Here is a 26,311-nt window from a genome sequence, read left to right as displayed (position 1 = left end):
AGCAAAATGTAAAATTGCCGACAATCATGAACAGCCGGTAACCATTAAAACCAATATATGGAGTGCTGAAGCGACCCACTGGTGGGCAGTGAGCAAAGTGAGGCCTGCCATAGAATTCCTAGGAACCCAATACACGATACGGAATCAGAAAAGACATTTTAAACATACAAAAGACGCTAGAAGGATATGTTACATACACAAATGACACAGCTTCTTAATTAAAAGCTCAACCATGTGGGCATGAGCCCACACTGTGGTGTCAGCTCATGAACACTGACATAATACGGGCATTGAAAAGAAAACACCTATTATTGCCTAGATAATAGCTTGTGTGACATACTGGCAATTGATGACCATGGGCCGGCGTGCCGTCATTTTGGTTCGAGCTTTGGTGTAAGACCCCCCAAAATTGAGAACCCAGATAGCTGAGAACGTCGGGGACGTCACAGGCATACCTGGGACATCACAGATCAGCGGTAGCTGAGAGTAGTTTGAGCAACGGCAAGTGCATGCAGAGAATCACCCGAGGAAGGCCGTGTAGACTTCCTACCAGAAGGTATGGGACGCAATCCCAGATGATTAAACGAATGCAACGATGAACTGGCTTCCCGCAGCCATGCACAAGGAGTGATACCTGAACCGAAGGTCCAGCAGACGAGTAGCCTAGCCTAAAGCCTATGCAGCCCAACGAGCAGCGAGGCAAATTAAGAGGCTACGCAAAAAGACAACTGGTTTGACGACGCTCAACCAAGGTAGACATCGAGATAACCACAGTGAGTGTAGAACATCAATTAAACAGGTCTTAATACAGGGTTGGGTTCAACGGCAGCGTGGTGCAGGCCAGCAATTTACAGCACAAATCGCAAGGATTATAAAATCAGCAGGAATTATGTAAGGAGGCTTAAGTGAAAGTTAAACCGTGTCAGACAAGTCAGTTTGTTTGCTGCCCGCCGAATATCGTTGGCAAGCAGGTTGCATGACAGTGGGTAGAGTGTAGCCCAGCTCGAGGAGCTTGGGAAGAGAGCACGATAACCTTACCAACCAGACGCTGAAGCTTGAGAAATTGTTGCCGAAAACGACATGGGCCTGCAACAAAGTTGCGCGAGGACGGCGACCCGGCAGTAGGCTATCGTGAATTGAAGGCTGCAACAGCGTGAGCGTGACTGGCTCCGATAGGCAGAGATTAGCGATGAAGCGACATGCAGTGGTCCTGACTGAAGGACGCACAGGTCTGAACAGCGCAGCAAACGAGCGCGGTAGGATTGTAACAAGTAACGCCACTGAGGGCAGAAGGGGCGAATGTAAAAATGCAGAGAGCCCAGGTCCACGCGGAAGCCTGAGCTAGGACGTCAAAGTCAGCGTACTGAGAAGCAGAAGCAGTGTTAGGTGGTACATATTTAAAGAGCCCACTGAATTCCTATAGGCTAGCGCTGATTGAATGAGTGAATGATCAGATTGCAGGGCTTTCCCGAAAGTAGGCAAAGCTAAGATTGGCTCCGTGTAAGCATGGGAGGAGTAAGCTACACTACGAGTCTTCCTAGTAGAACTTTCGCTGAAGCTATCATGTATTCATTCACTAAATAACCTATTAACTTTATATTAAATATCTTATATACACCTTCACTTATGATGCATAGCTGAACTCAAAGGTCGGCCTGTAAAATGTGAAGAGTCCATTTACATGCACAAGCCAGGTTGATTGTCTGATCCAGTTGAATGGCTGCATGAACAAGGCAGTGGTGCCAGTGTATAATGCGCCGAAAGTAGCACATTGCTGTGTGAGTTGACCACTCTTGAGATTAGGCCCATTATGAGCAGTCCATCTGCATGCAGACCATGACAAAGTAGTGCACTCACAGATCTGACATATTGGCTTGACCCTTGGGGTCCTTTGCTTTGGGCAGCCCTTTGGTAAAACTGCTCCAGTTGTTCGTCCGCTTTTGGATGTACTCACTGAATGTTAATAGCATGGCAGCAGTCAACTGCAGATTTCTAAAGGTCGTTTAATCACCAAGTTAATTGCAATCAGCCTTACTTCAAACAGCCACTAAGAAATAGGCAGAGGATGGGATTCCGTAGATAGAAAATCCTCGCTCCAAGCACCTAATATTTAGAGAGAAGCCTTGCATTCCAACAACAGCACTCCACCCAAATGGGGAGACAAGGTCACAATGATACGATATGTCTGTCGCCACTGTGCCATTCAACTGCTCATCCTGACCAGTGGCCAACAAGCATGTCCAGCAACCGTGAACAAGCCATCAGGGAATAGGAACCGAGGTTGTGTTCCACGAATATAGATGCCACAGATGCTTGAGATAATGAAATAACATGGGAAATGTTTCTTCCCTTTGTCAAGGATTGATAGATATGCAGTATAAAATATAGCAACATAAGGGCCTGAGAAACAGGAGCACAGCCTGGGTGGCTCGCACCACCTTTCACTAATAAGACCAAATCTAAATGTGTAAAAAACACAACTAAATGTGTAAAAAACACAATTAAATGTGTAATGATGAAATGTAATGTGCATAAGATGTGGGTGTGTATGTGTTTGTGTGTGCACGAGTGTGAGTGTGTGTGTCTCTTTAGCTTGAGGCTTCAGCTTTTAGCTAAAGCTCTTTAGCTTTCGCTTGGAGCACAACCACATTTTTGATGTTGATGAGGCCTGTTGATCAATCCAGCAAGGGAAAGTAAATGCTCTACTGGAACAGAGAATGGGGTGATTGTGTTAAATCTCACAATAGGGTGCTTGATTAGGATACACTGTTCCAAAGACAGCAAGTTCCACTTAAGCCAGGCAGAAACGGTGCACTTTTTTCTGTAGCGCACACAACATGGTCATTTATTTCACTCGGATCACGACTGATGTGGTCACAGTGTAGGCCGTTTGACTGCTCACACTGTAAAACAGTTCTGACAGCTATCCAATCGGATTGGACCGGATCTGAAACATTGATTATCGTGTGCGTCGTTGTTGGATCCGTCTGATTCTGGGCTAAAGTCGGATCAAAATTGTACAGTGGCATAAGTCACCACCAATCAGAGGCTGCATGCATCATTTTAGCTTTTATGCAATGGAAAGTATTTTGCAGTATTTTTAGACTACAAAAATACACGTCAATAAAGTATTTTGGTACAAAGTCAAATTTTCTTCAATCCAATAAAATACAAATGACAAAATTCTGTATTTTTGTATTTGAAATATGTGTTTTAAATACGTATCAGAAATAGGCCTACTGCCTATTCCTGATAATAATGCCCACCCACATAGCACATACACACTATATCTGTTAGGTAACCCAAGCCTTTCATAATCTTAGTGTAGGTTGTTTAAACTGAACTGTGCCACTGTCTGGAAAAGGCAGTGCCGTGTCTGTGTTCCAGTAGAGGAAAATATGTGATAGAAAACACTCTAGACTGAAGCAAATTCTAGACAAACCAGTGACCCAGAAATTTACCAATGTGACTCAAAGAAACTGTTACTCTTGAGATATTGATTTGTCTGGGAACGGAGTGATAGAATGCCCCACCAAGATAGAAAATGTCATTTGCTCTTGGAGTACTCCTGGAGGACTAAAGCAAAAAAGAGAAAGAGAGAGAAAAGAAACATGTTCAATAGATTGCCAATGCTGTCAAGTAGCATTACTTCAGAAACTGTTTCCAGCGCAACTGCATAACTGCAATTCACCTCGTCAGATGTATGTTTTCACTCGTGACAAGACAAATTATGTGCTACCGTGTCACCATGCACTGGCCGCACCTCCTTCTGGGTAAAAAGGCAGTTGCCCTACATGATTGAAAAGGCCAGTGATGAAAACTGAGTTTTATAGAATTTTGGGAAGAGCCATTTCCCATTGCTACTGCCTCTCCTTTGCACAAAGTTCCACTGTATACAGTATTGGGATGGATCTTGCTGTTTCTTGTTGAAAGGGTGAACAATACCTATACCCTTGCAGTGCTGACATCATCTATTGAAAAGAGTGAAATAGTCAAACATTAAAACTAAATTTACATTAAAAAGAACAAATTTAAAGTATATGCCATAAAACTGTTCAGGAGTATTCTTTCAACATTCTTATTCTGTCCATGTCCTGTCCCCTTTGATTTCAAACTAATTATTTCTGGGACACCCAAATTAGATAATTCCTCTCACCATCACAAAGCACTGAAGCAGACAGCATTTCAGTGTCTGTCCGGCAGTGGGGAGAGACCTAACTGTTGTATAGACAGCTACTGAGACCTTGACACTATAAGAGCAAGTTGAGAAGGTTTTAGGCAGACCACTGTGGGTGATGTGGACTTTGTTATGGAAGGTTTTGGGGGATTTTTACATCATTTCACATTTTTTTTATTTGTAATATTTGGAAAGTGCAACATCTGCCGTCAAAACTGCACACCAATCAAAGCTGAAGGCCACATTAGAATTGTTTGTGTTATTGCAAAGAATAGAGAGTCGACAGAGTTGTTCATAGTGAATTCATCACAACTTATACCAAGTATGTAGTATCAAGTTTATTATATAAAAACACACAAGAAAACAGCCTGGAGTATGTCAATGTAACTCTCCGGCTATATGTGGGATCATCGTACTCTTTTTCTACACCTCTTCTATCAGGATTCACAAGCCCAGTCAGCAATATTCCCATTCAGTGTGTAATCCCCAAAGGGAACCAATCGTTTTTGCTCTCTGTACCAGAGGAGCATTTGTAGTGAGGTGTTCCCTCCCCCTCCATGTTGTTGCTGGTAGTATTCCTGGCAGGCTGGGCTGTAAGCGACACCGGCCCCTTAATTAATTAATGGCCCCTAACCGATGGGCTGGCTTCTGCCTGTGCACTGCAGAGAGGGAGTGCTGTGTGGTGGGGAGAGGAGATGAGGCAGGGGCTGAGGCAGACAGAGAGTATGAGGCCAGTAAAGCGTGTGTGAGAGAGCTGTTCCGGGCCATCAATCACCTGGACCAATTGTTAGCCCTGCTGGTCGTAGTGTGCAAGAGTGGGGGGCAGGGTGGGGACAGGAGATTCTGAAGGAAGGACCGAGAAAGAGAGAGAGAGGGAGAGAGAGAGAGGAAGGGAGGGAACGTGAGGAAGGGGAAGAATGGCGGCAGATCGGCCTACGTGCCCTCCCCCGGTGCTGTTGCTGTCGGCCGCCGTGGCTGTGTTGCTCTCCCATTACATACTTGATGTGGCTTCCCAAGTGCCCGACCCAGAGGTAGGAGAACGCCTGGTTTTACTCGCAACTCTACACACAGGCTCAGCAATAGCGCGTGGATGTGCTGGTGACAGTGGTTAGGATGACATCGGCAGGCGAGTTTGTAAGGGGTGGGAGGGTATATTGAGGCGCTGTGCCGTGCTAATTGCTCATAAAGGGCAGGTGGCTGAGCAGAATTGGTGCATGTGCTATGAACACAGAGTAGCATGGTTAGACCCAGACATTCACCAAACCAGCATTTGGGATGGTTTGCTTCAATGCCTCATGTGTGTATCTGTATATTTGTGTGTGTATGTGTGTGTGTGTGTACCATAGCATTCTGTATGTTGTACATGCACAGGCTGAGAGCTGATATGAGTATAGGAGAGTAAGTATGGACACTTAAAGGTAATCCTGTTGTTACTAAACAATATGCGGTCTTGTGTGCATGACATTATTAAACAAAAGAAAGAACAAATGAGCCAGTTCTTTATGCTTACATAATCACATAAATCATAAAATTGTAAAACTCAATAACCAACATTGCTGCCTGAGGCTACCCACTGATTCCAATAACTTCCAGTGTATACTGGAGAAATGCTCACTCCAAAAAGCTGTAGATAGGACTCTGAGCAAGTATGTTTCACACCAGGTGTCTTTGAAGTGTCTTAGCAGGGACCTTGAGATGTAAATGGACTAATTTCATGCACACACCTGTGCTGACAGGATTATAGGGCTCCGACCACAGGTGTGGCTCATCAGCTCAGTGGGAACCTTGTCTGGGAACAGACATAAAAAGATTCTAAATCAACAACAGATGGGTGGCTAGCATTTATCTTACACCTTCCACAAAACGGTGAATGGAGGGAAAAGTTACGCAATATTGGAATAAAATAATGCAAGAAATGAGTTCAATTATTTATCAGGTAGTTTTAGTTTCTAATAAAGTTTTAAGCATTTGGGACCATATATCGTATTTTGGAGCTTGTAGATTACAAAAGATTTATTCCACTCATTAGTTTTGCCTCCTGGCTGATGGTTCATATTAGCAATATAGCACACCCAGAAAATAGGATATAGGAAGTCAGGAACCTGTATTGGAGTGCAATGTTCAGTTTCAAAACATGTTCAAACACAACCCAAAGTTGCTATGTCAATGTTTGTTTTACAAACCTTTTTTGTTAGGAATGTGCTTTTGAGAAGTGTTAACATATTAGAATCATCTAGTTGCCAATGTTATGCTAACACATAGCATCATGTAGCTATCCATGTGTTTCACACATATACCAGCTAATCTGATCTAAGGTGTGTGTGACATTGCAAAAGAGATTATGACTTTTTTTTCTCTCCTTCAGCAAAACAGTGAACATCTACACTATGATTAACTTTTGTTCAACAGACAGGTTGCATATGTTGTGTCCAAGGCCCAAGGGTGTAAGCGGACGTTCGGAAAGCATATATATGGGAGGCTCTGAGGCTAATAAGGTTTCACCTGGTGTTGACATTCCATTGACCACCAATCATTTTAGCGTCACTATGACAGTGAATAGGCTAGCCTAACTTTGAGGCGTTTTAAGCGTTTATATGAACCATTTATATTTTCAGAGAAATACAACATTGTGCGACTGGCGTCATAACCTTGTTTATTACACGGCTCTTCAGAGTGCTGCAGAAAGTTCCATTCACATGAATGGGCCTTCCCAACGTTCGGGCCTATGTTAAATCTACATACATCACCGGCAAAGTATATAATCACCGCTGTCAATGGCAACGGGTTGATTAACGTCTTTCATATCCCTCCACAAGACGTCTGTTCGCTTATTGCAATGGAATTTCATTGAAAGGGAAAGTAAGCTAGTACGTTGCCACGCAACACCTGAAACTGTCAAGTTCTATCTGTGTGGCGAACTATTTATTTTGTCAGCAGAAGACACGAAACGGTAGCAAAATAATTTTAAAGACCCATTGTGTTAGGTTTCTTTTCTCGTTTTGGCAAGTAGCCGTGTAATAAGCTGCGCGTCGGGGTTCTGTTCTCCCTGTCGGGACTTATTTTCTGATAATTACCGGCGGACAATACATTATCCCTTACATATCACTTTTACGGCTCTGTAATAAACCTTGCTAAAACTAATGCTAAAATGATGTCATAACAGGGCTCCAGACTAACTTTTTGCACTGGTGCGCCTAAAAATTTTTCTTCGGTGCTCCAGCACAAAAGTTAGGTGCACCCAAATTTTCAACCACATCACATTTAACACCGCAGCAGGTTCACTTTTCTTCCTTAGTTACTGTCCTATATAGGTTGTCCTATGACTTATGATTTACAATTCTACAAACAAAGTAACTTAATGAAGTGTTGGTGCTTTAAGTGCTTCACTGAGCTGAAATTTAAACGTAAAACATCTCAAGATGAATTAAATAAAAATAACAGTGAGTAAATTAACAGTGCACGTCTTTTAAGGGCTTCAAACTGCACATCTCATGGCTCAATGTCTTACATACTATCCTTCATGAGCTTTAGGCCTTGGCTAAACCAGCTCGCCATGCTAGCATCTTCCATAGAAATGTATTTGAGCACAATTTAAAGAGATGTTCCAAGTAGCCTGGGGGATTTTTATGTGATTTTGCAATGATGACTGCAATAATCATTTGACAGCCCCACAATGCAATTTACTTTTAATTTTAGTATTTTTAAATTTTCAATAAGAACATCACTATATAATAATAATAATAATAATAATAATAAGCTTTATTTGTATAGCACCTTTCATATACAGAATGCAGCTCAAAGTGCTTTACATTTGAAGCATGTAACACAATAATAGTCAGCCAGTCATTATCAATCACTTTTCTTCATTGCTAGGGGCCGTTTATGATTAAAAGATTAGAATTGGATGATCTAAGTTTCCTTTGTGGTTGATAAGATATTAAAAGCTCAGAGATACATGAAGGTGCTATGCCATTCAGAGCTTTGTAAGTAATTAACATAACCTTCAAATCAATTCTATAGGAAATAGGGAGCCAGTGCAGTTCAGCCAACACAGGGGTGATGTGTTCTCTCTTCTTAGTCTTAGTTAAAAGTCTAGCCGCAGAGTTCTGTATGAGTGCCAATTTCTTTAGATGTTTTTTGGGAAGACCAGTGAAAAGTGCATTGCAGTAGTCTAACCTGCTAGTGATAAAGGCGTGAATTAGTTTTTCTGCATCTTGTTGAGTTAAAAAGGGCCGCACTTTGGCAATGTTTCTCAGGTGGAAATAGGCTGTCTGAGTAACTTTACTGATATGGGGCTTAAAACTTAACTCTGCATCTAAGATGACACCGAGGCTTGTTACTTTTGGTTTGACCTGGTGCGCCAAGTTCCCCAGATTACTAAGAACAGTATCTCTCTTTAGTCTTGGTCCAACCAAAAGTACCTCTGTTTTGTCATCATTTAGTTTCAAAAATGTTTTGCTCATCCACTGATTAATGGAGGTTAGGCATGCAGTGAGGGAGCAAAGGCCATCTGGGTTAGTTGGCTCCACAGAAATATACAATTGGGTATCATCTGCGTAGCTGTGGAAGTTTACATTATGCTGACTTATGACGTTTCCCAATGGAAGCATATATAGGGAAAATAGCAGGGGACCAAGGCAGCTCCCCTGGGCCACACCAAAAGGCAAGTCATGTTTTTCAGATACATGATCTCCTAGACTAATATAAAAATCTCTGCCAGTAATGTAGGTTTGAAACCAGTTTAGAGCATTATCAGAGAGACCCACCCACTTCGCAAGGCGGTGAATTAGGATGCTATGATCAATGGTGTCAAATGCCGCACTCAAATCCAGAAGAATAAGGATTGAGACTTTGTTTGAGTCAGTAGCCAGTCTGACTATGGTTAATGCAGTAACGAAATGGTAGGCCTATTATTATAGGCTATTGCAATGACTTACCATGCTCGATCTAAATGTGTCCATTCAATTCACCGTACACAATGACCACAGTTATACATGGAGGGAATATTCGGGCTTTAAATGTAGCAGCGATATTCGGTTTGCGCCACCGGATTAAATTGATTGATGCCATCAGAATGAGTTTACACAACTCGCGCGCAAAACGAATATTGCTGTTGAAAACTGGGTTACTCCCTGCATGTAACTGCGGTCAATGACGCACTCCTTTTCGATATCTGCGATATCTGTATCTCTGTCGTTCGGGAAGGCCTTGTATGCATTGTTCGCAATTTTAAGACGTCTTTTCATCTGCAATGACTCATATAAATTTGGCGCAAATGGCATTCCTGTACGTCGGGTTTACGTTCAAACTATTTTTCTGGTGAATAATTATTTCGGACTGAACTTGGTGAAGGGAAGTTTCACTAGGCCTATCGTAGGCAACGATAAACTTGATCATCATCTCGGGCTCATCTGATCGGTTTGCTGCTGCCAGTCGCCGAAAGGCAGTGGGGAGAGGGGACATTTATCTCGGCCTATCAAATTCAAATTCAAATTGGCTTCACTTGTCTTTATTGAAGTCCTATGGGGTGGCTGTGTCCATTTCTTGTAGGCCTACTGTCTATGGTTTTGGCCTATGGAGGCTGTCAGACATCTTGTTAGAAAAGCTCCATATCTTTTTACCAAGGTAGAGAGGAAAGGATTGGGAAAATATACAACATAAGAAGTAATTGTAACACTGTAACAGGAAAACCAGCAGATGGCTTTTTTTTCTGTATAGTTTACACAATTCGATACCATCGAGGTAAGGCGGCTCAAACTCTTGAAGGCTTTTCTCAACCAAAGTGCCAAAGTTACTAAAGAGCTGGAAAGTCCACTTACTGTCTTTAACCCCCCAGCATTAGAAACTGAAAATGCAGCTCTGAACAGCTGCCCTATTTTAAGGCTGGAGTGGGTAATCGGGAGAATTCCCGGTGGGCCGCTTCACTTTTGGGCCGGTCGAGGGAAAAATATTGGCATTAATCTATCTTCTTTTAAAAAGTTGGCTACACACGTTCGCATTCTATGCCTAACACCGCAGCCTCTGCATGCGTTGTTCTCCCCTCCCAAGAAGAGTTAATTGGTTGGGTCCATAGCCCGTCTTTCCTAAAAAGTTTTCTCAGATACCAGCCGGGCCGGCCCTACCGTAGTGATAAGCGTCAGGGAGGATGGATGGTAGAAAGATGCCATGAGGGACTGAAATATGAAGGTTATATTGGGTGCAAAAGTGGCGAGCACATTTAACTGCAGATTTTGCATGTGCACACTAAAGTCATAAATGTGTAACAGTAAAGTTGAAGTTGTACATATTTTTTTTTATATCTTGTTAACACAAAATAGGGGCTACGGGTTCACAAATCCTTTTTACAGGTACACAAATCCTATCCTGTGAGTCACAACTTTCAAGAGTCACGCACTTGACACTTTTGCTCCAATCGTTGCAGCGCAGTTGGTGCGAAACACATTTGCACATCCGTGTTTCATAATCTGAGAACATGCACAACATTTGTGCATTTGTAAACCCAAATGTGAACTAATGCATCCGAAGTTGTGCATCTGTGAAATAATTTCTCATTAATAAAATTCTACAGATCGCTTTGATTTTCTTGCACGACTACAAGTCAATTGATAAGTGCTCGAATCTGCTTCTACGAGTGACGATACTTTTGCTCCTGGCTAGGTGATATAATAGGAGCAAAACGATTTGTATGTGTGCACGTCGAGCGAATCGTTCAAGAAAACAAGGCGGCCGGATCTGGATCGCGCTCAGACTACCATTGCCTGCTCATAAGGTAAGTAACATGATAATAATATGAAGAAAGTTATCTTGTTTGTTGGTTTATTATTTATTTTTTTTATTTATTATCATGACAGCTATGTTTAGCTTAGTTTACCTGCTTGCTAAATCCTCCAGTGCCAGATCAAGCTAGCTATCGCTAGATAAATAACTAGTTTAGAAGTACAGAAATATAACACTGCCCGTCCAAAATCGTTAGGACACACAATCTGACACAATCGTTCTGCAATTTTCGAACAGCTGACTTGTATCTTGCACGAAGACTATTGGATAGTGCTAGGCAAGTTAGCAATTGTTTGCTGTGCAGACATTATGAATAATAAGGTCGTAAAACTTAACACCGCAACATTTTTTTCCTCGCTTTGTGCAAAGAAAAACTATAAATCGTGTGTCCTTCATTGATAAGGAAACATGCTGAGGTTACTTACTTTATGAGCAGGCAATGGTAGTCTGAGCGCGATCCAGATCCGGCCGCCTTGTTTTCTCGATCGATTCGATCGATTCGCTCGACGTGCACAAATCGTTTTGCTCCTATTATATCACCTAGCCAGGAGCAAAAGTATCGTCACTCGTAGAAGCAGATTCGAGCACTTGTATCAATTGACTTGTAGTCGTGCAAGAAAATCAAAGCGATCTGTAGAATTTTATTAATGAGAAATTATTTCACAGATGCACAACTTCGGATGCATTAGTTCACATTTGGGTTTACAAATGCACGAATGTTGTGCATGTTCTCAGATTATGAAACACGGATGTGCAAATGTGTTTCGCACCAACTGCGCTGCAACGATTGGAGCAAAAGTGTCGAGTGCGTGACTCTTGAAAGTTGTGACTCACAGGATAGGATTTGTGTACCTGTAAAAAGGATTTGTGAACCCGTAGCCCCTATTTTGTGTTAACAAGATATAAAAAAATATGAACTTCAACTTTACTGTTACACATTTATGACTTTAGTGTGCACATGCAAAATCTGCAGTTAAATGTGCTCGCCACTTTTGCACCCAATATACCTTCATACTGAAAAGGCCGGTTAAAAAAGACGAAAAGTATTGGAGGGAAATGCTGCCAAATGTGCCATGCTTCCAATTTTTTTTGAAGAGGACAGACATAAGTGGCAACTGCTAAAGAGAGATAGCCATGATTAACGGCGTAATTGGGCTAATAACCTACTGGACGTTGTAGCGTTGTCAACCTATTCTCAAGTAACATATTAAACTAGACTGCATTTCCGGCGGGAACTGCGAAAGTGTGCTTGCCCTGGTCCGGTCACCAACGTGAGCAGACAGTGACATACGCTATGCTGAACCTGGCTTGATCCAAGCATTCTAACAGTGCCTTTCAGTGTTGGAGCAGTGGCAATACCTCAAAAGCTCTATTCAACTATTGCCTTGCGGGGTGAATGTGGTTCGTTGGCTTTTACCTGTGGCCTGCCTTCGAATTTAGCTTATATGACTAAAATCAAATCAATAAAATAAAACAACAGCAGTGATTGGCTGCAAAAATAAATAATGTCACGCGTCTTGCACCTCTCAAACTGGGCTATCAGGTAACCTAGAGAAAAATGTGAAATTATGAAATATGACTAAGGCATTAAAATGCTGCTTGTTTGTCAGGATATTTTTTCACTGATTTATTTTAGAAATATGAGCTATGAGTGTGAATGTTATATATTCCATCCCCTAATTCTGTTTTACTGGTTTATTTGACAAATAATCTATATGGATTTGCTCTATAAAGACCTTATGTCTGTTTGGGATTGTTTTGAGAGCCTATTGATGTATCTCAGAATAAAGGAATGTCCACACCATTAGTGATGGGGGTTTTTTTGTGTGTGAATGTATTTTACTTAACTCATTGAATGTAGCTGGATACTCATGAACGCATGTCTCTAATAGCCACAATAGGAGTAATTTTAGCAACACCGTATTTTGTGTGGCCCATAACAACCCAGTGGATCATGAAAATGTGCCAATATTCACATTCCTTGCTTATTGTTGGTACATTAATCCCATTCAGATTGCCACTTATCTGAGATGTAAGAGTTCAGTATAGGTTTAAGGTCTGGGGCAGGGATTTGACATTCTGTGACTTCTTCATTGAGGGCTTGCTTAGCAGCACTGTCCGCTTTCTCATTTCCCCTCAGACCAACATGGCCTGGGACCCAGCAAAAAACTACACTCAAGTTCTGGACGTTCTAGTTGATCAAGCTCAGCTTTGGTTGTACTTTTTGCGTGACATTAAAGCCTACTGGAAAGATTTTTAATTGCAATTTAATTGAATGCAATTTACTTTTACGATTAAAAATTTTTTTTTTATCCCTCTCACCCATAGTTTTCTATTTATTTACAAATGTACATAGGCCTACTGTAATTACATTTATACATAGTTATTCTACTGATCTTTATACTATTCATCCTGCACATAAACTTATTCTTACTACTCTTATAATGTTGTTTCTGTACTACAATGACACTGTTTCCACACTGGACATATCTGTATGTTATGTACATATCTGTTATATATTTGTCATATTGAATATCCATATTTATTCTGTTTTATTATATTCTGTTAATACACTGCACATATCTATATTATTATTTCTACTATTATAATGTTACTACTACATACATTATTCTACTTATTGTATGAGATAACTGTTAATACACTGCACATATTTATATTTAATTCATATTACTCTAAACCACCTTCTGTAAATCAACTGTATACCTGTCTCTGTATATTTCATCACCTTTCTATACTTTGCATCACATTGCATGCATACTGTAGCTACATGAATCACAGCTAAGATCCTTGGTTGCTATGAAGGCCAGTCGTTCTAAATGGATGGTTGCTATGGCCAAAGACCAGTTATCTCTTCCGTTGTCAAGCGGGCATATCCTAACTTTATCTTATTTTAAACATCACTATTTTACTTAGCCTACTTCCATACAGTGAGTCCCATTAAGAAGTGGCCACTTCATTCACGCTTACCGTGATTCACGCAGCAACATTAATAAATTAATCTGTCACCATATGCCTATGCCAACTTTTGCAAAGAGGAGAATCTTTTAATTTGATTCACAATGAAACGTTACATTTAATGTACATGTAAACAATGAGTAGGCTAGTTTTGGTTGTTGTTGGTGGTGTTACTGCATCCCTTAGTTATGCCTACAATGCAAAATTGTTCCCTCGTGATTGTTAGACGCATTTCAAAACGTCGCGACGTGAAATGCCACCACAAAACATTGTTTGTGAATCGGTCTTATTAGGAGTCCTCGCGTAAGCTGTCACAGACTCAGGCGCTACTTTTAGGGCTAAAATGCTTCCTGAATTACTCTTAGTAAAAAAAAATAGGAGTCCTAAAGTTACGAGTGACGAAGTTACGAGTACAAGCATCTCATATCAAATGACCATGGCATTACGCTAAGCAACATAAATCTCATAACGTTACAGCAACATCTCCTCCCTATGACCTAGCTAGCTAGCTTCTAGCCACACAAGAAATGAATGATGTTAAAATCTCCGCTTAGCATTCTAATAACAGAAGGGGCACATTTATGTGGACCACTACAACATGACTCATTATGTCTGTAACGTTAACTGTATAAAACACTTACTTTCATAAAGGAAGCACACCATCCAGCACATACACATGGAAACCGATATTTTAGGTACTTGGCCACGAACTCAAAACGTGTCTCTGAAGCTCTGTTCTAAAATCTTTGCTCTGAAGTCTGTCCCTGTTGCTAAGCAACATCAAATAAACGAAATGACAGTCTTCCTGTATTAAATGTGTACGTGTGATTACGAATGGATGTGTGTGGTTTGCAATTAGAATAAACAAGAAATAACATTTCCAATAATTTCCCATGATAAATTACATAATATTTGCACCTTCCTTACTTGTGAAGCTCATACTAATTCCACTGCATTTAGTGAAATGTAATACAACGTTTCCACCTAGCGTTCAGTAGGCTATTTAAGATTAACGTGGCATTTCCTGCTTATTCTTTTGTCAACACCATGCTTTTAGGATAACAATCTTTTTATCATAGTTCCCTCTTCAATGAGCGATTACCAGCTCGTTTTTGTAACAGAGATAGCTGTTTATTGTCCCTAGGTTTACAGAAACACCTATTCATATTAATATGTAGCCTATGGAGTGCTGCCGACCACTGTTCATTACGGCCCAGAATGCCTTGCATGTCTTTACAACAAAACAACCCAGTAAAACCTAATTTCCCGTAAACATATGAATTTGCATACTTTTAACATTTTTAATAATACTCTCCCATCATGATATTTAACAATAAGGACAAATTTAATTTGAATACCGTCAATGTGAAAATAACTCTATTATGTAAGCTATATATAGCTACTGGTCTCCTTGCTCCTTCAGTTAGTAAGTCCATACTATCCCATGGCAGAGCAAGGATTTCATGATTGGGCAAGGTTGCCCGGAGACATTGTGGCTACACGGAGATATTGGGCATACTTGAAAGGCCATGTGATAGACGGAGAATGGTGAATGGTAAGAGTTACCAAATACCTGTTGGTGGTTTGCGAAATGATGGAAACTTTTGGAATATTTCTTTTTTTTTTTTTTAGCTTATGCACCCTCACACTGGAGTCCCCAGTTCATATACAAAATTTGGTATCGATATGTGACAGTGTTCCTGTGATATGGACGACTTCCTGTTTCGGAGCTTCGCCGCCGATTTCGTTTTGCTGTGACGGGCAAACGCTTTCGAAAATCAAAAATCCTTCTAGTAACTTTTGTGAGGCTTGGTCCAATGATGATATACGTCAAGTTTCGTGGTGTTCGGACCAAATTTGTGACCTGTGAAAATTTAGTTTCGCTTTCTATTCAATCCAATATGGCGGACGAACGACACGCCCACTTGACGTCATCTTCTCGAGCAAGTTACACCGGTACTGCCCGGACGTTTTAAAGTTGGAACGGTGTCTCTGTCTCAAAGGGCCTAGGCACAGGAGCTGGAAAAAAATTAGGGAGACGGGAATAATAATAATATTAATAAGAAAACTTAAGAAGAACAATAAGTGTGCTGCTTTGCAAGCACACTTAATGAATTAAAATATTAGCATTTTGGTATCATCCAATATGGCTATTCATAGACTTTGCAAATATTATGCTATATTGAGAGATATATTGATAACAAAACTCAAGCTTGATCTGTGTATGCAGTAGCCTATAGGCCTAAAAACAAAAGTAGCCTGAGCAGCAGATTAGCCAGTCCCCTGCTGAAAATGATGAGCCCGAAATTAACTATGACTATAGGGACAAGTAGAAAGGATAATAGAGTTAACCGTATGAATTAAAGTTATTTTATGGAAGAAAGAACACTAGGCTATGACAGCAGTAGGCTACATGATCAACCTATATGGCTTGTTTGCTCAGAAGTGGGTGTAGTAAAGGAGCAAATCACCAAACAACAACATGATAGCTGACCCATGCAGAAAAAAAACATGTGAACAATACAGTAGTTCAATATGCCTCTTAGTGGAATTGTGGAATACATTTCAAATGCTTTATTTCTTCCTTCCTGTTTTTGTTAACTTATCAACCTACCCTTGTGGAATAGTGGAATATTAGCCTAAAATAAAAACTACAGGATAGTAAGAGCTGAAATTTATCCAATTTCCACCACCACTAAAAAAGTGGGCCGGTCTTGGGCCTGAAACTCCTGGGCTGAAAAGTGGCCCCACTCCGGCCCTGCCTATTTTGGAAAGACACAGTTAGCTGCCCTGAGTGAGTGGTTCACCTGACCATAGTCCATACAAGTGGCATACAAATAGCATGTCAAGACATAACACCATCATTAACTTGTCTTATGTAAATGAAATGTAAAAACTCAAGGAGTGTAGTTAGTTTAGGTGTAGTTGAGTGCAGAAGGGGAAAAAAATGAAAGGATCATAGATCATAGATCAAGGTCGTACTTTGAAAATGCTATCAATTCTCAAAAAACTATCCTTTTAGAAAAAGAACAAGAGTGAACTCTCATAGCAGAGTAAATAAAAGAAGCCCTCCTTAAATGTTGCACTGTTTTTTTCTAGACTTGATAGCAATTAGTACAAAGGAGAAAAAGACTGTTCTTTTTTCAAGACAGGTGGTCTTTCCCTCTGCAAGAAATGTCGTGTGTCGTGACAGTCAAATTAATAATATAAAAGAACTGACTTAAAGGCATAAAAAACATTAGTGTGAACATGAAATGCCATTTTCCATGTGTTCTTGCTCTTAGCCTGGAGACTAACTGACATTCTAATATGCTATAACTCATGATGTCAATTCTCTGTCTTGTCAACATACAGTATGAATTTAACTTCCTAGAGGCTAGCTTAATGCTTTCTTTTAATCAGGCATACTGGTTTCGTGTCTGCTGGCATGTTGACAACTGTCAGACATGTCCAATTAAATTGTTTAGCTTTTAGCTAGGGGTTGTCCCTTGTATGCAGATGTATTCTGTATAACACAATTAAGACTGAAATTTCCCCAGGTATTTGAGGAGCTCACTTTTTTAGATCCCTCATTGTTTCAAACTGCTGGCAGCAGTCACAAATGTGCTGCATGTTGTACCCATGTTGTTAATAAACTCTGTTCTAGTTATTGTTGCTTCACACACATCACACAATTGTCTTTCTCAGCTTTTACCTACAGATCCTCCTCCAAAACCAGATCCCCTCACATCAGAGACCGTTGTGTTCTGGGGTCTACGGCTATGGCAGGTCGTGGGAATCTTTTCCATGTTCATCCTTGCCATCGGTAATATAATTGCATGTTTCCTTAACAATCCCTAATTTAAGTGCTAATGTCTGCAAAAATCTGACATCTTACAGTATCACAAGATTCTGTCAGCATCTTACATTTTTGACAGTATTCTTAGATGAGTTGTTCCTAATAGAAAATATTAAGCATGTGCAATTTCTTCCTTTTTAAAAAAACAGTGATTACACTCTGCTGCATCTTCAAATGTCGAATTCCCCGCACGAAAAAAGAGATTGAAGCGCGACATGCTCAAAGAGTAGCAGCGAAGTCCTATTGCAACACACTGGAGACAGTTCCTCCACTCAACGAGCTCACAGAGATACCAGCCAGTAAGTGCTATTCCGTTGTCTCACTTTGTTGAAGAGTCAGCATTTAATACTTGTCAAGAGTCTTTTTAATAGTACAATTTGATAAAAAAAAATGGGTTTTACTTTCCACTACAAATTTGATCAGTGTGACTGATCCTCCCAGAAATTCTTCTATTTATGTTAGTCTGACAAGACTGAGTGGAAAGTTTGACATTTCAAAACAATATCCAAAAGTGTTTTGAGAATTTTGTTTCAGCAAGTGGTAATTGTACAGATGACGAGACCCTAATGCATATGCTAGTCAGACATGCTTTCATGAAAGCATCCAACATCATTTGGAGGAGATTTATCCCTAATTATGTCTAAGGGTCATTCCACGTAAATTCAACCAGGGCCCATGCACTTAGGTCTCAAAAAATTCTGAAAAAATTACCAGGTGTACCTATGTTACCCAGGAGACACACTGTAAAATTACTCTTATGTAAGATCAATACTTTCCAAGATACAGCCAGTTTTACAGGGGGAGGGGGGTGTCGATTTTGTTCGGCCTCTTTTTTTTGTCATAGTTCACAAGCCCACAGCGCAAGAACTAAACCATGTACAGTAGAAGGCTCAAATTTTGCATTTGAATTTCTTACATAAGAGTAATTTTACAGTGTGTCTCCTGTGGGCCCTGGTTGAACTGACGTGGAATGACCCCTAATCCTTAGATTACTGATGAAACATCAATAAGTTTGCCCTCTGTTTTTTTCTTGTCTCATTTGGTGCAGATATGTTATCTTTGCTTTATTTGACGATCACATGGGATTGTAATGAGCTCATTTAGATGATTAGTTGATTTAGATGATTTAGGTGATATTATATCATGCTATTCAGTTAAATTTCATGATGAACACCAGCCTTTTAATATCATGGCCTGATTCTAACATGATTTAGTGCCAATTTATCTAGAACAGTTTTACACATCTGAAATTTCAGGGGTACCATGTGTACCGGTTAGATTATAATTCAGACACCTACAAAGGGGATGGGAACTATTGACTAGACCAGTGGGTCCACAAATAATGTGTCACTTAGCTGTCAACTAACTAATATGGTGCATTTATTTTGTAGTGATGAAAGGCCGGTGGTGGTTCATTTAAAACTGAGCAGATGGAGAAAGATATAGATGGTTTACTCTTACACTGTTGAAACTTTAAGGCTTGGACGTTTTTTCTCCACACAGGAAATATTATTTATGTGTGCAAATATTTTCCACAAATTTTAAAACTAAAGAAAATACTATCATCTTAATGTAACACTTGATGTCTGTGGTGACACTTTTAGGGGTGCAATTTTTATTGAGTGTACACTCTCTGAAATTTCTGTGCATGTTGTTTGGCACTCATATTAATGTAAATCTTTTCCAGTTATGAGAAATATCAGTGCCCTTACAATCCATGTTCAAAATAGATTTGATTCTTGGGGATATCAAAATACAGTGAGATGATTATATGGTATAATACATAAATTACAGTTAGTCCTCTGCAAAATATGAAATGTCGGCGCCAGTAGGGGCAAAAGTGATACTTATATTGTTAGAACTACTGATGTCTATTGACAGGTAGCTAAATGAGAATGCCGAGATGGGTAATAATGGTAATTATAGTGTACATCAGGGAGTAGGATCTTCTTTTAGTCACAGCACAAAAATACTCTTACTATCTTTCATGGAGGAGTTGTAGTCTGGTCTTTCCCACTTCTGTAATCTGTCCTCTCCGTGTTCTGCAACCTTTTTTCTGGCACCTGCCCTTGCTTTGCCCTTTCCTCATACTCCACCTCTTCCTCCTCCTCCTCCTCCTCCTCCACTTCCTCTTCCTCTCTTTCTAGCTGCCTTCTCCGATGCCACGGCTCTCGCCACCGTCTCTGAGCAGGTACAGGCTCGAAGTGCCAGTCAGCTACCTGTGGTCAGGGAGGAGGAAGAAATGACTAATCCCATCGCCCAAGCGGAGATGGGATAGCACTTTCCCTGCTGTGACTGTCTCTCCCCTGCTCCTCCTCTGTCACAACACTGTCTGTGTAGTCTCTCCCGAAGGCGTGGGAGGCATCTTCCTCTGCAAATGACATCTGCTCGTGAATGCACCTCTGCTTGGAAGTAGCCTGTCCAGAATGTAGTGGAATCGTTCCACCGTCTCATTTCACATTTGTGTGCCACAAATCCCCACATGTAAGGTCTCAGCCATAGCTGAGTGCACCTTTAGGAGGCCTTTTAGTCAGTAACGTAGCATTGCATTGCCATTAGGTGGCATTGTGCTGTGCGTCTTGTAAGAGATGAAAGGTTTGTCGTTTTTTGTAGTTTTAGTTTTAGATCAAGCCACACATGGCATGATTGGCTTTTAGGAGGTCTAAAATGCTTTTGAACATACTCTCAGAATACTATGACATATAACATGCCTTTTTAATGCTTTTATCTATGAGGTATGTTTGTATCTGGGCTCTATTTAAGAGTTTTATTTGTAGATGTATACATTCTACATTCTATACACTAACAGTGCCTATAAAAAGTATTCACCCCCCCCCCTGGATATTTCCACTTTTACTGCTTTTATAAATCAATTTAATTTGGCCTTTTTTACAATGATTTAGAAAAATAAATCCCCTCTTTGATGTCAAGGTGAAAGCAGAATTCTACAAAGTAATGTTAATTAATTAAAAATATATAATGCAAAATGAGAGATGATTTGAGATGCATAAATATTCACCCCCTTCAATTCAGCATTTACTAGATGCACATCCATTCCATATATTTTGCTGAATTACTTTTACCTTTACAAGCCTTCCAGGGCCTACTGTCGAGAAGTATCCCACAGCATGATGCTACCACCACCATGCTTCAAATTAGGGATGGTGCGTTTTTGGTGTTGTGCAGTGTTTGTTGTACGGCAATAAATAGCATCTAATCTTATGGCAAAAAAGCTCCATTTTGGTTTCCTCAGACCAACAAACCTTCTTCCATTTCACAATGGAGTCTTCAACAAGTCTTTGGGTGAACTTTGCTCAAGATTTAATAAGAGCTTTGCCACTCACCCAGAGCTTTGACTGGTGAAGAACTCGGGCAAACGTTGTATGCATATTTTCTATCTTCAGAGTTGTCATAGATACCTTGGTGACCTCCTCCACCCATTATTATTCTTGAATGGTCACTCAGTTTGTGGTGATGGCCTGCTCTAGACAGATTTGCACATTTGCCATATTCCTTACATTAATGATGGGTGGACTTGAATTTGTTTTGTATCCATCCCCTCACTTGTGCTTTTCAATAACCTTTCTTTGAGTTGTTTGGAGTGTTCTTTTTTCTTCATAGTGGAATTATAGCCAGGAATACTGATTGACCAGTGACTGGACCTTCCAGACGCAGGTGTCTTTATATTACTATACTATACACATTTCACTGCACTTAGGCGATCTCCATTTCACTAATTGTGAGACTATTAGCGCCTATTGTCTGGACTGCTGTTGATTTAGGTCAGTCACTTTAAGGGGGGTGAATATTTACACACTCGCTTATTTTGTATCATATATTTGTAATTAATTAACATTACTTTGTAGAAATGTGCTTTCATTTTATTCATTGTGCTTTCATTATTAAATGTGCTTTCATTTTATTAATAAGTGTGTGTGTGTGTGTGTTGGGGGGGGGTTGAATACTTTTTATAGGCACTGTATACATTCATAGGTAGACCTATGTAGCCTATTAGAACACTTTATGCATGCAGTCTTCTGTTCTGCACTCTTCTCTGCTGCTCTGAATTATCACTTGTGTTTTGGTATGTATGTGTATATATATACAGTATATATAATATATATATATATATATATATATATATATATATATATATATATATATATATATATATATATATATATATATATATATATATATATATGGTATTCACATGGACATTTCTGTAACATAAAGACCTTGTGGTTGAGAATTACCATTAAAGTCTTAAGGGCAAAGTACAATTTTAGATCTCTATCTGGGTTTGTGTTCCTGTACTCCTATGCTAAAACAGCACAGTGTACACACACACACACACAAACACACACACACACACACACACACACACACACACACACACACACACACACACACACACACGCACAGTGTACACACACACACACAAACACACACACACACACACACACACACACACACACACACACACATCAGCAGCACACCACTGCTATTATGTGACAAGTGAACAGTGCACTCTCAGTGCATATACTGTAGGACAGAGGGAATAGATAAGAGTACGTGGGGGTTGACATGACCCTACTGAGTCTTCAATAATAGTATTTTGGTCAGTCAGTGGTGAGATCAGGTCAGCTTGTCTCCCCGTCTCCCCCACATTTAAAAGAGTTGAGCCATACTGTATATATATAGTCTCATTATTTTGTAGGCTATATGCTTGAGAAAGCAGGCATGGAGAGCAGCATTATAAGCATAATGAGGGAGTGGGCAGGATGTGATCAGTCCAGTGGAAGAGCAACGCATACAAGTAGAAAACATAGTCCTGCTGTGCTGACATCACAGACTGCGTAAAAGGGAGCACTGATCACGACATGGCAGTCCAAGGAGAGATAAAATAACAAATGGATTATTTGACCTCATCTTGTCTCAGTCATGGATGTTCTCAGAAATGGTGCTGTGAGGAATGTTGTGTGTAGATCACATATTACAGTAGCAGTAGCAAATAAATGATCAGTTGTCCGAAGAAAAGAGGAGAGGGAAAAAAGAGAACTAGCTCTTTGTTTGCAGTGCATTGCAAGTAATGGCTGGAGGTGATTATTTCCACACCACAATGTTGTGTCATTTTCTCAAAAGAATGTGGTAATATGGCAGTGATCTGAAGTGGCAGTTGAGGTGTGCTTGTGTGACCTGTTTCCATTCTCTTTTTTTCACACCTGTTTCACATCCACACAAGATAATGTGTGTGAAATTACAGCTTTAGGGCAATGTCCACAGCTTTCAAAGCTTTAGGGCAATTTTGTCCAGAGAAGTAGAGAAAGAAATGCTCATTTGACCTTAAAGGGTGGGGGCAGTGTCAATTAGCTACTACTTCAAGAGATGGGAAACACTACCTCACTTCTCATCAGGGAATGAGTGGCCCAGATATGACCTGGACACTTTTGTCAGGTTCTAATTTCAATCAGAGCACTGCAGCAGCTCTCCTGTTATAATGTATGACACAATCTTGATGTAGGTAAAACAAAATAATAATAATAAAAAACATCAGTTCTAGTGTCACTGGACCTCAGCAGACAGACCAATAGACCTCTGACACTATTGGTTATAGAGTGTTACACTGACTGTAACATTAGTTTGAATTTTTAGGTGTGGATATCAAGATAATGTAAAAGGCAAGGAATTATCTGTTGCCATTTGAAAAACAAAATGTCTTAATACCATCTTTGACAAGGTGGCAAGAAAATCACCATCTGTGCATGTGCCCATATGTCATATTTCTGACTATCTTTTGGATTGTGCTAACTAAAGATGAACTACTCACTGTTTAGAGCCCCATGGGATTATGTATTGTCTACCTATCAAGAATGCCCACATAAAAGCTTGATAGTCATGATTTGTTTTTCACAATATATAAGTAAGTATAGTATATACTTTTTTGATCCCGTGAGGGAAATTTGGTCTCTGCATTTATCCCAATCCGTGAATTAGTGAAACACATTCAGCGCACAGTGAGGTGAAGCACACACTAATCCCGGCGCAGTGAGCTGCCTGCAACAACAGCGGCGCTCGGGAGCAGTAAGGGGTTAGGTGCCTTGCTCAAGGGCACTTCAGCCATGCCTACTGGTCGGGGTTCGAACCGGGAACCCTCCGGTTTCAGGTCCGAAGCGCTAACCAGTAGGCCATGGCTGCCCCCATATCTGTGTGTTCAGCTGTTCAGGGAATTGTTTTTCTTTAGGTCTTATACAATCAATAATTGATTCTTGCAGACTCAATCTAATGATCACTTTTGTTTTGTGCAAATAATGAGTAGTATAATATTTTTGTACAACTTCTTGTTTTTTCTTTGCTTCACACATGCATGAGTATTTTCTGTGATGGCATGCCTCTGAACCTGAAATGCCATGTATGTTTCATATGCCTGCTTTGAAAAGATTATAAGTATAAGGTGAATGCATGCCAATACAAATAATCTATAAAAGAACAGTATAAATATAATATAATAAATATGGAGCTGTTAACAAGTGTAGAGTTGAGTTTAAAACAACACATTAGACTAGAGCGTATTCATTATATGACTGTCTCTTCATATTGAAAGTATGGTAATCTTTGTACATGGTTATATGATGTCATTTTAAGTGTATCATAATGTGAACAGCTACTTCTAGCCCACTCACTGTCCCCTATAGAAATAAAACTATGGTGTTGAGATATGATTCTAGGCTTCAGGAAAGACACTTTTGCAGGGAATGCCTGTCTCTCAAGAAGTATGTCAAATCATTAGTACAAATAATAATGTCAGACTAAATTCAATCAGTGACATCTGATCTGCCAGCATAATTCAAAGTCACAATTTATAACTGGCAAAAGAGAAATAGTTTCACCTGAGATGCGGCCTGCACTATTTGCTTTGTCACACATTCAACCCAAGTCTTCTTGAGTAGCTGAAAATAGTTCCACACAGCAGAAAACAGAAACACTCGTTTTCACCTGTTGATGAGTCATTTGTATGTTTAAAGTAATGTGATGCTTGATGTAATGCTTGATTGTCCTTTTCCCAAACTAGTTTTCAAACAAGTCTTTCTTCCCTTTCTGCACTGGGCTTTCCTTGTCTGCTCTCAAATGAGGATTTCAAATGCTGTGCCAATTTGCAATGAGCCAAAGTGAATGTCAGCTTCTCTCTATCCAAACAGCTGGAAATTCAGAGAAGAAAACCCTCCAGGGCTTTGATCAGTCAACACAACACATGTGGCAACAGGCCTCAAATTAATAAATTAACTCATTAAGGCTATCTAAATGTGTATAAACCTGGCATTACAGGATGACATAACTTAATTCAGTCAAAGTGACATGTTGACTTGACTGGATAATGTTAGTTTGTTCATCTTTTTTTACATTGTCACCTTTGATTAACTGCTAGAACTAGCCTACCAAGGCGGTCATTTTGACAGTTGGAATTTAAACTCAAATTTTCACCAGCAGAACTATTTTTCTTTTTTATGAAAGTTAGCGGTCAAAATTACCTGTCAAGGCCTTTCTAGTGTTGAAAAGTAAATAAAATGTACACTCAGTGGAGGCTGTCACACAACCAACAGTAGCTAGTTCACTTTTGAAACATTGTCACTAGTTTAGGAGGAATTATTGACAGTGTGACAACTTACCCCATTCTTTCTTCCCTGTGCTATGAGAGTTACACTGCTTATTACTATAGTGATGTGTAGCTGCTAAACTTGACTACTTCATCCTGGGTCCTCATGATTGATTCATGCAAAGCTAGTCTGTCACCTGCCAGGGTGATTTGTATTCCACCAGCATGTGTCAAATATATGGACATAAATGTACAATGAATAAACATGAAATGTGTGGTAAAATGAGTAAATCTTAAATTTCGATTCTTCTCTTATTTTTCTAGCGGCAAAAGTTGAAGAAAAAAAAGAAGTGCCCACAGTGGCTGGGAAAGTGGACAAGAAAAAGGGAAAAGGGAAAGAGGGGAAAGAGGAGAAAGAGGGGAAGGGTGAAGAGAAAGAAGAACCTGGCAAGAAAAAAGGAGAAAAGTCTGCAAAGAAAGAAGGTGAAGATGAAGGAAAAGGAAAGAAATCTGGAGAGAAAGGGGGCGAGGGGAAAGGCGGGGCTAAGGGCGGAGCCAAAAAACCAGCTGCAAAAAAGTGAACTGTCACTCCCCCTTCCAAAATGTGCTAAACTTTTAGTAAACATTTTTTATGATTATATTTTCATTTTTTATAAAGAGATTTGTATTTTATTGTATGACAATAATAAACGTCTTCCAATTCAAATAAAATTGTTGTTATATAACTAAGCACATACACCTTGATGACCTTATTTGTATCAGGGGCACATTGGCACAAATCCAGGCATTTAAAAGTTTTCTTATATTATTGTAATACTCTATTTATATGCATAGAATAACAGAGAGGCTGATGTGATGTGCATTTCATGCTGGTTGACTTTATACATACTGCATTCAGATTTAGCACCATGAATTCTAGACACTTGAGATGACAATATATTTAAGGTAT

The 26,311-nt window shown here is 39.9% G+C and overlaps 1 protein-coding gene and 1 long non-coding RNA gene across 4 annotated transcripts; one reads left to right on the top strand and one right to left on the bottom strand.

The window, feature by feature from the left end:
• Window positions 1–821: 821 nt before the first annotated feature.
• On the bottom strand, window positions 822–14,598 carry LOC121720632. Of its 2 annotated transcripts, XR_006034596.1 has the most exons (3): window positions 14,572–14,598; window positions 3,692–3,971; window positions 822–3,576 (listed from the first exon to the last, which is right to left on the bottom strand). It is a non-coding gene; the product is annotated as an uncharacterized LOC121720632 (long non-coding RNA). The 2 variants fall into 2 exon arrangements; XR_006034595.1 differs by having other exon boundaries at window positions 822–3,971.
• On the top strand, window positions 4,886–25,943 carry tmie (transmembrane inner ear). Of its 2 annotated transcripts, none has more exons than XM_042106933.1 (4): window positions 4,886–5,208; window positions 17,618–17,735; window positions 17,918–18,067; window positions 25,687–25,943. In XM_042106933.1, exons 1-4 carry the CDS (start codon window positions 5,095–5,097, stop codon window positions 25,941–25,943), a joined length of 639 nt encoding a protein of 212 aa, XP_041962867.1. In that variant the 5' UTR covers window positions 4,886–5,094. The 2 variants fall into 2 exon arrangements, with proteins under 2 accessions (XP_041962867.1, XP_041962875.1); XM_042106941.1 differs by lacking the exon at window positions 25,687–25,943 and adding an exon at window positions 19,916–20,613.
• The last annotated feature ends 368 nt before the right edge of the window (window positions 25,944–26,311 follow it).

The sequence above is a fragment of the Alosa sapidissima genome, chromosome 1 (assembly GCF_018492685.1).
Source record: "Alosa sapidissima isolate fAloSap1 chromosome 1, fAloSap1.pri, whole genome shotgun sequence".
Lineage (NCBI taxonomy): Eukaryota > Metazoa > Chordata > Actinopteri > Clupeiformes > Clupeidae > Alosa > Alosa sapidissima.
This window is presented reverse-complemented; position numbering and strand designations above follow the sequence as displayed.